Source organism: Epargyreus clarus, unplaced genomic scaffold (assembly GCF_041222505.1).
Source record: "Epargyreus clarus isolate Ecla_fem2 unplaced genomic scaffold, WU_Ecla_fem_2.2 ptg000024l, whole genome shotgun sequence".
In the NCBI taxonomy this organism is placed as follows: domain Eukaryota; kingdom Metazoa; phylum Arthropoda; class Insecta; order Lepidoptera; family Hesperiidae; genus Epargyreus; species Epargyreus clarus.
The window spans coordinates 328,133-345,346 of NW_027332231.1; the positions used below are offsets into that span (position 1 = coordinate 328,133).

A 17,214-nucleotide genomic window follows, 5' to 3' on the forward strand; every position below is an offset into this window, starting at 1 on the left:
AAAAACTAAAAGGCAAGGCATTGGAGGGTAGAGGCAAAGTTATAATTCTTCTTACTCTACGGTGTACTCTTACTCTTATTATGCTCTTTGAGAATAACTATAACTTATAATATAGGGGATCTGGTGAACAAGTGCCCAGTACAAAACAGTTCTAAAATCTAACAAAATGGCGCTAGAGTAGCGTATGAAACGGAACTTATTATTAATTTTTTTCGACAATGTGTACATGTGTGCGCCGAGTTATTTTTTTCCTTTTTTAACATTTTTTATGACTAGGCTAGTTAACTAAGTACTCATACTCGTACCTAAGAATTTCAATTGATCGCCATCATATCCAAGAACTTATTTGCTTAATAATTTGTAAACGTATAAACATATATTTTGTTAAAAAATAGAGAATAAGCACATTTTTATTTTATTAGTAAAAATATTTAGTATTTAGTAAAAAAATATAATCAATGTTATTAATGTTTGAAATATTTTTTTAAATATTATTTAAAGTATCGATAAAATTTGAAACGTTTCAACGCCGCCATTTTTCCCGCTCTTTGAATGACGTCACGTAGCGTGATTTGTGAATATTGACGATAACTGTATGCACATAAAGTTAGTATTTAAGCTGGTTTCATCGCTATTTACATCACGGAAAAGGCTAAATAACCACTTCATAGATATTTCATAGAGTTATTGTGCAAAAACACTACTGTAAATACATTACCTATATAGTGTTTTTTTCTGTTGCAAAAGATGCTCAATAGTAATCAGAGATTTGTCTTCCTTTAAAACTAATTTGCCGACAATGAAGTGGCCCATAGTTAACCAGATTGTTTTAAAATAAAAGAAAAAGTAATGTATCTATTTATTAATAAATAAAACAAAAATAATAGAAACAACGTTTATTTGAGTAGTGATGGTGCGATTGAAAACCATTTTTATCGTGGTTGTTATACAACAAATGATTATTTTCACATTTGCTTTTCTTAGGCTTACTATAATATCACAATATCAATCAAAAGTATAAAAAATCTTGCTTACCAAACTTTTTGTAAGTATAACTCTTAGAACATAATGTAATATATTTTTTAAATTAACGTCATAAAAATACGTAATTATTTTATTGGACAACTTACTTTTTTACATTATGAACTGAAATGTAGTTTACAAAAATCTGATATTTTGCAACATTACAACTTACAAATATTATTAATAATTGTGTCAAATATAATTAATAAGAAAAAAGAAAACTTAACAACAGTAATAACATTTAGTTAGGATTCTTAAGAGATTCAGTCAGTATAGAATGTAATTTTAACAAGTCATTTAATTTTTTAGACAACAGAAGAGAATGTGTTTGCTCATACAATCATCTACATATGAAACTTCTATTAATCTTATAATTATAATGAAAACATTCGAATGTTAGTTTTATAAATAAAATCTACGGGTTTTTGTAATCAAAACAAAAAGTATATTAATCCATAAGAACATTAAAATCGAAGAAATTTCTTCAATGTGTATGTAAAATTCAAAATTGATAGGATTGTATTATCTTAGAATTGCTCTTGTTCATAAGAAATTTTGTAACATTAACCAAAGTATACAACATCGTAGTTGACAGATTTTAAATGAGTAAACATATTCATCCTGCGTTCCTAAAATTTACATGTTATACAGTTTCATTGAATACTTATGCAGAATAGAAATATCGAATGAATTTTTGGATTCAAATTAGTGTTTTTTTTCCAAATGGTGTACTGAAAATCCCGTTAAAGGGTGCAAAGAAGTGACAAACAACAATGTCACAATATTTTATATTATTCATCGTATTGTAGTCACCAAATATATAAAAATGATGGAAAATTAGTTGACAACCTACTAGTACTAGAACATATAAAAATGCAATCTTACAATAAACTTAACGACTACAAATCCTTAAACGAATACGAGGTAGAAAGTCATGGAGACAACTATCTAGGCGCTGGGGCGAAGCGCTCGAAGCCCGGCGGCGGGCGCGGCGGCTCCATCTGCGTCTCGCTCGACACGTGCGCGCCCGCCGCCGCCGCCAGCGGGGCCCGCCGCGCCGCGCGCACCAGCGCGTCCGCCATGTAGCGTTGCGCCGCGCCCGCGTCCACGCGGCTCAGCAGCAGGAAGATCTCGCACTCCGACGCCGGCACCGACACCGCGCCCGCGCCGAAATGCCCGCCCGGCGCCGGGGCCGGCGGGGCGCAGGCGGGAAACGCGGCCTGGTACGCCGGAGGCGCGAAGCCCGGCTGCATGGGCGGATAGAAGGGCACGGGGTACCCACCGAACGCGCCCGGAAGCGATGCGGCCGGGGGGGGCCGCCGCGGCGGCGGACGATCGGGAGGACCGAGTCGGCGGGGCGGGACGAAACTCGACTCGGGGCACAGCAGCGGAATTCGATTCGCGATCCCGACGGCCCCGTTCCACCTCGAGGAGTCGTCGGTGGCCGACGAGGCCGCCCGCGGGACTCGAGGCGGAGGGGACCGTTCGGCGAGCTGGCCCAGCGACCGCGAGTACTGGGGTGCGGTGCGCTGCGCGGCGGCCGGGCGAGGGGGAGGCGGCGGCGCAGGCGAGGCGGCGGGCGAGGCGGCGTGCGAGGCGGCGGGAGAGGCGGCGGGCGAGGCGGCGGGCGAGGCGGCGGGCGAGGCGGCGGGAAAGGCGGCGGGCGAGGCGGCGGGCGGCGGCAGGCAGGGCGGCACGTGGCGGCGGTAGTCCTCGACGAACTCGAGCGAGATGCCGTCGCGCAGGTAGCAGTGTATCTCGCCGTAGTTGGGCGTGTCGCCGTTCTCCAGCGCGTCGAAGCGCGGGTACAGGTAACACTCCGATGTCTGAAACGATCGACCCGCCGCGTTAATTTCCCTTCATGTTAAACGTGATACGAGACATGTACGACTCGGTTGACTGTTCAGACATCGGAGGTTATTACAACGGCGATTCCACGCGTCTACTTCTTACACTTGAGCGTCGTTGGTGAATAACTCTGTCAGCTCCGATACTCAAAAGCACGAGAATTATAATTCTAAAATGGCTGACGCTCAAGTGTAAAAAAGTTTATAATAAACGTAGAAAATATAAATACATGAAAAACATATTTAAGACTGAATCTCTTACGATGTATATAACTCCGTTGTCTTTATTTATATTTAAAAATGACAATAATAATAATATACAGTTTATTTTTTTCAAACTAACCTCGTTTGATTCGCACTTTTCTTGGTTGTCACCATATAAAAAAATGTTGCTGTAGTTTTGACAGCTTTTAAATTATAGTGGTAAATTAAGTGCAACGTTGTGGAAAAAATTGAACAGCGTGCGGTCGTAAAATATTTGTTCAAAAAAAAAAATACACTGAAAGAGGTCCACGAAGACATGACAACAACATAAGCTCACGGAATCTACTCCGTCTTATATGACAGTAAAATATGGGTTGCAGGATTCAGACGTGAACGGCAAAGCATTGAAGATGACCTTCGATCTGGCCGGCCTACGACGTCTACCACTGAAGACAACATCGGAAAAGTGACCTTATAATGGAATACTGCAGACGTACGAACGGACACAAAACATCATTTCCAATAAACTTGGATTTTCTAAGGAGTCTGCTAGATGGGTCCCCAGATTGGTTTCAGTTAAGCAAAAACGCAATTTTACGCGACCGTTTGGAGATGTTTGAGGCTGATCCGCATGATTTTATTGACAGATTTGTGACTATGGATGAAACATGGGTCATTACACTCCAGAGGTGAAAGAACAGTCCTAACAATGGAAAAAATTGGCGAACCGACTCCTAAAAACAATTTTGTCGGCCGGTAAGGTGATGGCATCAGTTTTTTGGGAATCTAAGGGTGTGATCACAGTAGACTATCTTGCGCGAGGTTAAACAATAAACTCTTCATACTACTGTACTCTTTTGCGTCGATTACGGAAAGCAATTAATGAGAAACGTCCAGGATTACTCAGAAAGAAAGTGTTGTTTCATCAGGATAATGCGCGCGTTCACACGTCTTTTGAATGATTGTGGTTATGAATTGCTGCCTCACCCGGCTTATTCTCCCGATATGGCATTTTCGGACTTCCACCTGTTTCCAAATTTAAAAAAACATTTAGGTGGATAAACATTTTATCAAATAAAGAGGTCGAAGCCGCAGTAAACCACTATTTTGAGGGAATCGAAGAATCTTTTTTTTAAAACCGGTATAGAAGCATTGGAAAACAAATGGAACAAATGCATAGACCTTGATGGAGACTGACATAAAATAAAAATATTTTAGGGCGATTTTTTTTTGTTTTTCTTTTTTTTGGCCACGAACTTTTCAATCCACCCACCCCTCGTACATCATGGAATAAAGAAACGAACAAAAATCAAGTCAATCAATTGTTACAGTTGCAGATAGCTTACAGTTATAGTCTGGCCACTGAACTACTGAACTCGTGTCCGAACACGACCAGTCAGAAATGCATTCTCTCAGCGACCAGACTATAATAGGAAACTACAGGCAGTAAGGACAACTATACTAAAAATACTATTATTGTGTCGCGTATACTATAATTAATAGGAGTCCGATCTCAATAGCACCGAAATAGAAAACAAGACAAAGTAAAATATTGTTGAAGTGAAACTTCTTGGGCGTCAATAAGTTTAGTGGAAGACTTCAAGAAGTCAAAATTTAAGGACGCGTCACATTTAGGTACATAACGGCGGAGTCGCGCGCGCGTACTCTGTAGTTGTTGTTGTTAACACACTGTAGTGTTTGTTGTAGCTTAATCTTACTATCTTTTAAACCTAACCAATATTATAAATGCGAATATTCAGACGGATGGATACAAAATTGGGCAAAGATATTGATTATAGTCTGGAATATGATATATGCCACTTTAATTCCGTAAAATATACGGTTCCTGTGGGATACATTTGGTTTTGGTTCTCACTCTCTGCCACCAGATGTTTCATTTATATCTCGGAAAATGTATCATGAGAATTACATTTTTTTTTACATAATGATATTGTCAACCGTGGCCTCATCACTACGCGGAGGACTCCAGGGTCTCCAACAGAACACAACCGAAGTGGTCCGAGCGCGGTGCCCCTGCCGGGCTTTGTCGACGTGAACACTAACATTCACCACACCGAGGGGTGCTTACGACGGTAAGCGCCTCGATCATGCCCGGGCTGCTAGCTGGATGGTACAAGCTCCCACTCTTGCCGCGCGCAACCAAAAAATGTTATAGGTATATTATAGAATGCTATTGTAAATGTCCCATTCTGTACCTGTTTATATTTACTATTTCTGGCTTATTTTAACAGTAAACACTAAGTGCTACTTTGTCAAGTTTAAAGAAAGCGGTAAGTGTACTTATGCGTCATACATTGGCGCATAAGTACAACTAATATTTAAAAAAGCCGACCCATGTCAGGGAAACTAACTGATTTTCTTTAAAACGAATCAGTCAATCTTTGTTACATCCATAAATTATATACAGCTCTTTCTTCTAAAAACTAGAATTTATAAGTATAAAATTAATAGTTGATATCTATACACATAGTTTTGGTCAAGTTATCTCAAACATGTTAGATGGGAGACAAATGTGATTACTGTTTTCGTAACTTGTTAAGTAACGCGAGACGTATTTGTACTACACTGGTAGATTCAGTTCCGCTATTAGAACTTTCCGTACGTATTACACTACTTCGACTATCCAAATCAGTCCCATCAGTAACTGAGCTGGCAGTGCTATTCATCCTTTTCTTCCTCTCTAAGTCCAACTGCTTTTGTAGTCGAAGTTCTACCGCACTCAATGAAGTGACAGTAGCAACACTCTCTGTATCGGATACTGTCGATCCCGAACTGTTTTTGTTACGATGTAATATACTCTTAGATTTTTCTTCACCAGACGATGCTCGGAGAGAGCCTATGTACGATTTATCGGGAATCATAATTACTCTTGGTTTATCCTTGTGAATTTCTAAAGTTTTGGACACCTTATCGGTTGTTTTGTGTAATTTCTGCTTTAACTGCATGCGAACCTCCACTGCGCTAATGAAAGATTCATTATCAGAGTTATAACATGGCTCCTTACTAATATTAAATGTATTTATTTTATTATTATCATAATCGTGACGGTGTATATCAGTGACAACATATTTATTTGTATCAGACAAATCACATTCAGATGTAATATTAGATATTCCACATTCCGAGTTATCATTTTCTGCACTCACATTCCGTTTCATCCAGTTCTGGTTAACATCAGAAGGCACAGTACACTTGCCCTTCTTAAGTTTATCCAAAAATTGCAAGCGGGCATGAATCGCACTCGTTACACTTCTAGCACCATCGGGTTCCGACCTAACTTTCGAACCTCCATCGCCTTCATTCCTCAAGGAATCCCGTCGTTCATCGAGCTCGTACGCGGGCGACAGAGCAACGGTAACGTTCGGAGCGGCGGCTTCGTCGTCGGAGTCCGAGCCGGCGCGGGGCCGCGGCGGCGGCTCGTCGCACGCCCACGTCTCGATGAGCCGCGGGCCGCGCCCCACCAGCTCCGACGCGGACGCCGACACGTCGCTGGCGTCGTCCGCGTCCCCCCCCGCCCCCGCGCCCGCCCCCGCGCCCGGCCGCATGGCCGCCAGGCTGCCCAGCAGCGAGCGCAGCTGGCCGGTCGCGCGCGAGCTGCCGTCGGAGGAGGAACTTACGCCGAGCGCGGAGTCGAACCGCGGGTCGGCGTGCCCGGACCGCGTCATCTCCTCGCTGATGCACACGTCCTCGTCCGTCGACGTGTCCACGAGCAGCAACTCGAGGATACCTTCCTGTAAATTGTGTACTTGTAAGATTCATGGGCATTATTATGCAATAAATGTATATTATGAGATGAAATGTAATGAACACGTAATCAATATATGCTTGAAATTTTGCGCTACAAGGTCGTTACCTAACATTTCAGGAACTCGAGGATCTTAAATTTTATCAATTATATATGTTATTACGATCAGTAAGATACGAATACATTGACAAATAGGAATTACTGAAATAAGATAACTACACAGACACGCAGATATTTATTCCTGGAAGGATGAATAGAAGGCCAGCGTCCCATGAGCCATGCGAGCGCGCACCGGATGCTGCGGGGTGTTAGTTTGGGGCGTAATAGTTCGCGACTGGGATCGCTCAATCTAGTTCGCGACTCCTAAACGAACTAGTTTGCTTTTTTAGTTTGTCTGCTCCCAGCTGCTTACTGAACAGTTGGGAACTGAAGAACAGATGAAGTAAAAGAGCGAAAGATGTGCCTTTTTTTAATCAATTTATAGATTTGAATTTTGTTAATTATGTGACAAGATTACATACATGAATTAAAATGTTTGAGCGCTAAAAACAGGATTAACTTATTAATTCATATAAAATATTCATATATATATAACGACACTAGTTCGGTTGTTGCCATTTCAGTTAGGAGCTAACGAACCATGGAGTGGGAAATCGGAGATTTAGTTCGCGTAGTTCATCCGTGGGAGCGCTCCTCCGAACCAGTTCGTTCGCGAACTACACAAGATTACGGGGCGGACCTGCGCGTCCTTGGCGACGACGTTGGCGACGAGCCGGCGCTCCTGCACGAGGCGCAGGAAGTGCTCGGCGGCGGCGCGCGGCCAGCGCCGGCCCGCGGCGGGCGGGCGCGCGCCGGCCAGCCGCCCGCGCAGCGCCTGCGCCGCCGGCCGCGCCCAGCAGCGCCGCAGCGGCCGCAGCGCGCCCGCCGCCGCGCGCTCCACCGTCGCGTAGTCCACGTGACGCACCTGCACGCACACACACACGTGCTCGTGTACACCGAGAGGAATAGCGACCGACCGAAACATATCGATATACACACCTGGAATTGATTTCAGGTAGAACTCAAATTTTATTTAAAATTAATTGCGGATGTTCATGATCGATAATGGCCACCTTTTATCCAATGTAGGGCGTAATTAACTACAATTTGTAATACTAACTACGCTTAATAGCAATTAACCACATGTAGTTATCATTATATTGTAGTTAACTACTTCGTAACATAACTTAACTACAGTAATCAAACTACATGGTGTAATTATTAATTTGATTGCCGCAACCTAGTAGTTATAACTACTGATTATTTGCATTGTTTTATGGTCTATTGGCCTATGGTCTATTTAGTGGTAGGACTTAGCACTGCACTCACGCTCTAACACGCTCTTAACTACGTACCTAGCAAAGAAAAACTGTGTACATAAACGACTCGTGCGCGTGTATGCGAATTTTAAAGGCCCAACAAAATGAAAAGTAATTGTGATTGCAACTACAATTAACAGTTAGTAATCAAATGTTTTATTTTTTTAAGATTACTTTTTACAATTTGTACATGGGCGGTAAGAACCACTCTTACCATCAGGTGGATTCCATGCTCATCTGCTATTCCTATCTTTATATATATATTTCTCATGTGTGTGTGTATGTCACTGAACTCCTCCTAAACGACTGGACTGATTTTGATGAAATTTATTGTGTGTGTTCAAGGGGACTTGAGAATGGTTTAGATTCACAATTTAGTCCGTGGGAAAAGGTTTTTTTAATTAATTTATAATTCGTAAGTAGTTAGTTTCCGATTAACTATGCATTTGATCAAGTGATGATCTTTATCAAAGTTGTTGTCCAATAGCCCACGAGGGTTTGGGAGTTGGTAAGACCAATTTTCGACAGATGGCATCACTGTCATTCCAATGTAGGTACAAATTTTCCGTTTATGTATGTCATATTATTTCTTTAAAATGCGGGCGAAGCCGCGGGCACCACTAGTATTATATACAAGGTGAATTTTTCAAATAGGCCTTCAGGGCCAAATCCGAAACCATAAGGATTAACGAAAAATGCTGAAAGCAGTTAGGAGGCCGATTTTGATAAAAACTAAAACTGCATCATTACTTTTTTTAAACTAACTTTTTCCCTAGCCGGGAATCGAACGAGTTCAATTTGAAAAAAATACACCCTCTATATTATTCCACTATCTGATAGTGTTGCTTATAAGGATCAAAATCTGGGAAGTAATGATAAATGACAAACTAAAAGAAAAGCCTCAATTTTAAGAAAATACATATTTGGAAGTTAAGTTCTCGCCATTCATCAATTTAAACATTTCGCGTATTAACATTTTTTTTGGCTTAATGTTTCAAATCATTCGAAACGGACGTTTTGTTCTCCAAGAATTTATATTTTTATGTCCGACTTAGTTAAGGTTATTTTTAGGACCATTATATTAGATTTAACTTGTTATGGGCGGAGTTTCGTTTAATACAGATGTAAAGTATACAATTTGCCAGAATGACTTTTTCGAGTCAAATCCGAGTGATTACTCAACAAAGAAATATAGAAAATCATATTTAACGTTGAAACGAAGTTGTAAACAACAAACAATAGGAATTTACTATTTAATCAGTTATCTATTTTTATTAAAAAAACAAATCCTAAAAACGGCGGTAACTTATTTACCAAACTAATACTTTCTCATACTAACCCGTATATCATGGACATAACATCGAATAATTAGTTCATTACCCAACAAATTCTTCAATGGTATGACTTTTGTATGTTTCTAAAGAATTATACATAAATCATTTCTTATGTATAATCCTTAAGGATTAGTATGCCAACGTATGGAAAAATATGTATTTTCTTTAAAAAAATCCTTTTTTCTTTAATTTGTCACATAGCATTACTTTTCAAAAATTGATCCTTATAAGCGACACTATCACATAGTGGAATAATATAGAGGGCGTAATTTTTTTCAAAATGAACTCGTTCGATTCCCGGCTAAGGAAAAAGATATTTTAAAAAACGAATGATACAGTTATAGTTTTTATCAAAATCGGCCTCGTAACTCCTTCCAGCATTTTTCGCTAATCTTTATAGTTTCGGTTTTGGCCCTGAAGGCCCCTTTGAAAAATTCACCCTGTATATAAAAAAAAAGATTATTATAAATGAACGATGAAGTAAAGCGCACCTTGACGGTGTCGCTGTCGAGGATCTTGACGATGACGGCGCGGTGCCAGTCGCCCAGGTAGCAGCAGGCGCAGTAGTGGCCCACGCGCAGCGCCCCGCGCGCCAGCACGCGCGCCGCGCCCGCGCCGCGGTAGTACTCGCTGCGACACACGCTTATTGTTACCCGGTAACATATCGACCCACTGCCGTCCCGAACGATCTAAAGATAACTTACCCCACTAAACTATACCACGAATTATATACAAAATCGATGTGAGATAAATATAATATTTCAAAATAATACTTTGTTTCTACTTTTAACAAAATGTGAAATGAATGTGAAATTAATAGTCCGCGTAAAACTGCTTGTCCGCTCTGAATATAGAAATGAATCGCGACCCTACTCGCAACGACTTCGAAGCGGACTACAAGTTTGTGCGCAGACCATGTGGTAACATATGTATGTTAAAAGTTTGTTTATTTAATGTGACAAGAAAACACAGATTAATATTACGCCCACAAGTAACTAAAGCTTGTGCACTAACTTCATTTCGTCCATCATCTCCTCCATGGCCGTGTAGTGGTTGGGGCCGAGCCGCAGGAACCAGAAGTGCGAGGGCGAGTACACCTCGCCCAGCACCACGTCGAACATGGCGCCGGGCGCGATGTCGTCCAGCGACTGCGTGGGGATGCTCTGCATGAAGTGCATGCAGTCCGGCGGGAACACGTCCTCGTCCTGCGGGCACGCGACCGTGAGTGTGCGCTGTGGAGCCGGTCTCGGTCCACTCCCATCCTGGCTGCCATGCTCGCTGGAGCGAGAGTCACGGCGTGATCGCACTCGTAGGCTCAAATTAATATTTGCTTGGACCGAGACTGGCACTACAGAGTGCTTGAATACATATATGGTTCATTAAAAATATTTTTCCACATCAATTAAACATAATAATTATTCAGGTCAAACACATTGAGAATCTGCTTATATTTTTGAGTATTAAAGCATCATAACAAAACTTACGAAGTCGATTCCGGGCAATGCATCGTCAGGATCTACGGCGCTCGCAGCGGTGGAGTATTCGGCCAGCGAGCGCGAGCGCGACCCCGCCCACGCGCCGCGCCCCGCCCCCAGCGCGCCAGGCCCCGCCCCCGCCGGCCGCAGCAGCAGCTCGCCCGACAGCTCGGCCTCGCACAGCTGCAGCCCGTCCACGGAGTACGCGAAGCTCGTCACGCTCGTGAACCCGAACCGCATAAAGTTCAACTCCCGCCCGTACCGCTCCCTGGTGATAAGATAAACACGTCGCAGCCATTTGTAAGCCCATGATTTTTAATAGTACATTACGATACGCGTGGCCAAAGTAGCCTATTTTTGCACGGCGTGAAGTTAGCGCCCGAGCGCAGCGAGGGCGCTAAACGCCGTGCAGATAATAGGCTACTTTTGTCACAAGTATCGTATACTATTTTATAGCTCGTGTGACATAAACCCGCTTATACATGTGAAGAAATATGAAAAAATATGATAATTATTTTGAAACTTATAAATGATTGAAACTAAAAATTATGAACTAAAAAAGCAATAAAAATGTGACACAACCAAAACCATTGAAATTTAGAAAATTTAGTAATTATTCTGCACTTGTGATAAAGACAAATCTAACACCACACATACGTCGAAATCTATCAAGCCATTTAGGCTACATACAGGCGTATTAAAGAAACATATGATAAGCAATCACATAATGTACTAATACATAACTAATACTAGTGATACAGTAGAAAATCGATTATCCGGACCTTAGTTATAAATATTCGCAATTGTTCGGATTGTGAAACGAGTAACTTTGTAATAACCCTTACAGATCATCCACATTTTGTGTGACTTGTGCATTTAAATTCCGGAAAGTCGCTAAATCGCAACAAAATAGTTACTATAAAAAACAAAAACCCGATGGCTAAAAATATAACCTATGTTATCGCCACAATTTAGACGAATTCAGCGACACATCATGTATCAAAATTAATGAAGTCGTTTGAGTTTGCCAAAGAATGAAAAATACATACGTAACCAACATATAGTCGAAAAACATCACCTTCCTAAATCGGTTTAAATAGCTTTTCTTCATAAACTCAATTATCCAAATTTTCGATAATCCGAATGCCACAAATACGACAACAAATAGGTCGCTTAGTCGAGATTCTACTGGAGTAGTATTATGGCTAATTTTGATAACGATTCCTAATTTAAATATCTCCTACTATGGTGTGTAGCGAAAATAGAACAAACACATTCAAAACAAACAATAAAATTCGATAAAGCCCAATAGTTAGTCTTATAGTGATGCTATTGCTTAGTATGTACACAATGGCAAAAACATTTATAAATACGTCCAAAATAAAATATTAAAATAATTATAGCTTTAAACAAAATACTCATTACTCACTTTTAATTTTTAAATGGCATTTAAAAGTATAAAAACGTTCATAGCTATGTTTATTTATATCACGGCGTGCGTAAATGGACGTTTTACGCACGCTTCGCGTGCGCAAAACCCCCATTTCCGACCCCGTAATATAAAATTTTATACAACACGCGGACGAAAAATGTTTTTCTGACTCGTGTGATTGCAGTCCTCGCCTGCGGCTCGGCCTGCAAACTCACACTTGTCAGAAAATAGTACATTACAATACGAGGACGAAAAATTTTTTTCTGACAAGTGTGAGTTTGCAGGCCGAGCCGCAGGCGAGGACTGCAATCACACGAGTCAGAAAAACATTTTTCGTCCGCGTGTTGTATAAAATTTTATATTACGGGGTCGGAAATGGGGGTTTTGCGCACGCGAAGCGTGCGTAAAACGTCAATTTACGCACGCCGTGATATAAAAAATTTTCGTCCTCGTATTGTAATGTACTATTTTTTCAACTGTGAGGGTAGTGTATTAATATTCGTACGGTGTAAAAATCGGCTACTTTGGACACAGAAATGCGTGGCTAAAATGCGGGTTTAGGTCACATAGTGCTATAAATTATATTTCTTCTGGCATGTGCGAAAAAAATTGACAGAATATCTTTGTACAGTAACTTAAATGATAATTACCTGTAAGCTTTCATAAGGTCCGTACAACACAATCCCTGTGGCATTCCAGCTACCAACTCTCGGATCTCTGATTTGAGCTCTTCTAGCTGTCCTCTTTTATTACTACTGCTAGCTGCAAATATAAAATGAAATACATATAACACAATTTTATTCAAGTATAAAAAAATAACTGCAACCCTGGGTGAAACCAGGGCAGCAATGTTAGCTTAGTCATGTGCTTTCTAGCTCCCACATTAAAGCTTCGTTATAGCCCAGATACCATAAACACTTTATTTTTTATGGTTTGCAGGTTACCTTTTGCCATAATGTATCACACATTATTGAATCTTTTACTTCATTTATTATTTTAATTAACTTGAAAAATCGAAATATATGAATATACTGACTGTATTTAATTAATAAATTGTATTATGCATTTTATTTTTGTTCAAAAGTAGCCACAAAATAATGTATCCTAATTTATATGTAAAATATTTACAAAATATATGTCCTACATTTCTTTAGTACTACAAGGTAACTAAATTGCCAAAACATTTTTATACAATCTACATTGCAATTGTTTTGAAGTTGGTAGAAATCTTTGTGGTTCAACTCAGGGGTCACTCCTTTTTCTACTCAAAAATAGCAGTATTCAGCACTATTCTGTTCGCGATTGGAGTGTTATAAAGAGGCATACTTATCAGAAGCATCCTAATTTAGTCCCCAAGGGAAGTACCACAGATGTGGCGGACATAAGGTGAATTATAGTTTTCTTTAAATAATATTATTTTTTCTTTAATATTTTTAATAAGCAGTCATCACTTAACACAAGTTGAATTGCATACTCATTAACTATTCAATATAACAAAAAAACTTACTGGATAAAGTTAGTCTTCCAGAATCCGAGTCACCTTTTGTTGAGCACTTATCAGAAATTGTGTCATTGTCTAAATATTGTGAACTAATCAAGGGCATTCTCTTCTTCATGAAATTCCGCAAAGCAATGCTTGAACATACTCCATTAGTCATCTCGGTGTTATCTTTAGTATTTGAGCAAACTCCATTTTGAACATTCTCTTTGCTTTCATTGTCAATATCCTCTGGTATATGTTTATTGTAAGTGTTCTTAGAATTGATTTCATTAGTGTGCCCTAGATTAGCATCATTGTCTTTAACTGATTCTTTAATGGGAGGTTTGAATGTGCTTACAATTAAATTTTCTTTCAAAACTGACTCTGCCACACTTCTTCTTTTTGGTTTACTGTTATAAATAATGAAAAAATATTAGAGCGATATTGTTTACTGCACTCCAAGATAATGAACAAATTAATACAATAAATTTAGCCATACAATAGATACATAGAATAACTATTTTCAACCACAAACAGAATTGAAGTTAGTCTACCCTTCAGAAGACAGCAGTTCTTAATATAACTGTTATATGGTAAAAAAAAGAATGGTGGTAGTGCCTGCCAAGTTGTACTAGGAAAAGTTCTAATGTCATTTCACTTTAACTACTAAATATTAGGCCACTTACTATTTTGCCATGGGTGTTGTTTTCTGTTTTTGTACGAACTTGTCTATGTGCTTCACTGTATCTGGCACTATCAGGGTTAATATTGGATTGCTGCTTAAATCTTGGATCTAAATATGAAAAATATTATCATTAATTAAAAATAATAAACTCATATTACTAATAAATGCATAATAATTGCATGTGAAGTTCATTCCGATCTAGATATAGTAGAATTTTAATGAATACAGCCTTACTGGTTTTAAAATTGTCCAAAAGGTCTGTGACAAGGATCACTTTATTTTATATTCCTAAACTTATCCATATAAAATTATTTTATAGGGCTCACCAAGAAGCAATCACTGCACTGCTCCTTGAGAAAGGAGAGTACATCCCGATAGCCGAACTTGGCCACGGGCAACATCTCGCCCATCATGTTGCGGTAGTCGCGCATCAGGGAGCGCATGTCCACCTCCGTGGGGCTCGACACCACCAGCGACCGCAGCACCGACTTCAGCTCCTTCAGCTCACCCTCCATCTTCACAATTTATTACTAATTACTGAAACTGAATGTCATTAATAATAATATAATATGCAAAATGTTTTAAAAAACTGCTGAATAAACGTTTTTGTCATAGTCTCGTCAAGGTCAGTGGCTAAGAGGCCTAAGCATGTCGATAGACATTAAACATGTAGGTACCAAAACAAAATAATATAAATATATTTATATCAAACGACACTTTATTGTTAAAGTTATACTCTATTTGGGCTGTTGATTAATAATATAAATATCACCTAAAATAGCAAATAGTAGGCATATAGTATGTAACTAGCGACCAGACACACGGCAATTACAAAGCCAATTACTTTGTAATTGTTTAACATACCTTTCAATTGAAACACACACATTATTCTTAAGCTATAAATTTACAAATTACACGTGCATTTACCTTGTAAACAAATACTGTTTATATACCGGTTGAATCTACCATTTTTATTTCACAAAACAGAATTCACACTACAGATTACAACAAACTACTATAAAAGAATAATGACAGACAGAACATAAGAAAACAGAACACACTCACAGAATACACAACAGCAGAGTGTCACAGGCAATCAATCGATTGCTTATCAAAAATCGATATTTTAGTCGAAAGATCGATTATTTTTTTATTCATACATCCCTAGCTTGGATTAGTTTATTAGTTTGCGACATAGAGTATTATTATTCGTTTGCGAAATTAGGCGTAAAGCCAAGAAGCTAAGATCATAAAAACAATTAAAAAAAAACAAAGATAATGTCATTTTGACAATTTCATGTAATGAAAATGAAAACAGCGTAAAAGGGGAATTGTCAAATTATTTGCTCGCAAGTAGAAGCGAGAAACAAATTACGTAAGGTTATAATAGGAATTTAAAAATAATGTCCTTTTTTTTAAAACGCACCTTGGGTGCGGGCTGCAACATTGGCCGTGGAGTTTTAAGTAACACGAAGGTACCAACAGTGCAACGAGTAGCGACGAAAACCGATCAAACGACTCCGCAAGTGGAGACTCGACCCACTGTAGCCAAAATAGACCCTTTGCAGAAGGCTCAGCTTGTAGATTTTGGAAAATATGTAGCTGAATGTCTGCCCAAATACGTTCAAAAGGTGCAGCTAACAGCCGGTAACGAACTGGAAGTGCTCATCCCTCCTGAAGGAGTCATTCCAGTTCTGCAGTTTATGAAAGATCATCATAATGCACAGTTCGCCAATCTGGTAGACATCGCGGGCATGGACGTTCCGACTCGCGCCAATAGGTTTGAGATTATCTACAACTTATTGTCTCTTCGTTTCAACGCTAGGATAAGGGTCAAAACATATGCAGATGAGCTGACACCTGTGGACTCCGCGGACGAGATATTTAAAGCCGCGAACTGGTATGAGAGAGAAATCTGGGACATGTATGGAGTATTCTTTGCGAATCATCCGGACTTGCGAAGAATTCTGACTGATTATGGATTTGAGGGGCACCCGTTCAGAAAGGATTTCCCTCTCAGTGGCTATGTAGAACTTCGATATGATGATGAACAAAAGCGTGTGGTGGTGGAGCCCCTTGAATTAGCTCAAGAGTTCCGCCGATTTGAGCTTAGTGCCCCATGGGAACAGTTTCCCAACTTCCGTGGAAACCCAGCTACTGAGGAAGTGATCAATCCAGCTGATACACCCAAGAAAGAATAATCTACCCTCACCAAGTAATAAACAAAATGCTAGCAAATTGTCCTATTGTATTTGTTAAACAACCTTAGAATAGTATGTTGGTTAGCTAGGACTATACTCGTAGATCAGAGTAACTTAGTAATCTACATCAATATAATATAAGAACTAAGTTTGTTTGCTTTGTTTACTTATTTGTGCCACTCCTTGGATCAACATTTGAAGTCTAATTACAATATTTTGTATTGTATTGACATTTAATTATTACTTAAAATGGATTAAAAAAGATTTCAAGATCTGCTATTTCATTCTCTTCTGTCCTCTGTATATAATATTGATCAGGAAATATTATCTTGGTGGCATAAACCATACCTATTTATTATTTTACCTTTAACTTGGCAAATGTAGCATTTGCAACCTGTCTAATTCACTT

General features: G+C 39.7%; 2 protein-coding genes across 5 annotated transcripts; one reads left to right on the top strand and one right to left on the bottom strand.

The window, feature by feature from the left end:
- Positions 1 to 881: 881 nt before the first annotated feature.
- On the bottom strand, positions 882 to 15,690 carry tej (tejas). Of its 4 annotated transcripts, none has more exons than XM_073086711.1 (11): positions 15,532 to 15,690; positions 14,931 to 15,147; positions 14,606 to 14,712; positions 13,947 to 14,329; positions 13,090 to 13,201; positions 11,017 to 11,275; positions 10,547 to 10,737; positions 10,024 to 10,162; positions 7,580 to 7,804; positions 6,713 to 6,826; positions 882 to 2,849 (listed from the first exon to the last, which is right to left on the bottom strand). In XM_073086711.1, exons 2-11 carry the CDS (start codon positions 15,117 to 15,119, stop codon positions 1,968 to 1,970), a joined length of 2,601 nt encoding a protein of 866 aa, XP_072942812.1. In that variant the 5' UTR covers positions 15,120 to 15,147; positions 15,532 to 15,690; the 3' UTR covers positions 882 to 1,967. The 4 variants fall into 4 exon arrangements, with proteins under 4 accessions (XP_072942812.1, XP_072942813.1, XP_072942815.1 ...); XM_073086712.1 differs by having other exon boundaries at positions 14,931 to 15,119; positions 15,532 to 15,681; XM_073086714.1 differs by having other exon boundaries at positions 14,931 to 15,119; positions 15,469 to 15,611.
- A 197-nt stretch (positions 15,691 to 15,887) lies between these two features.
- On the top strand, positions 15,888 to 17,077 carry ND-30 (NADH:ubiquinone oxidoreductase core subunit S3). Its single transcript, XM_073086720.1, has one exon. It carries the CDS (start codon positions 16,008 to 16,010, stop codon positions 16,803 to 16,805), a length of 798 nt encoding a protein of 265 aa, XP_072942821.1. The 5' UTR covers positions 15,888 to 16,007; the 3' UTR covers positions 16,806 to 17,077.
- Positions 17,078 to 17,214: the final 137 nt, after the last annotated feature.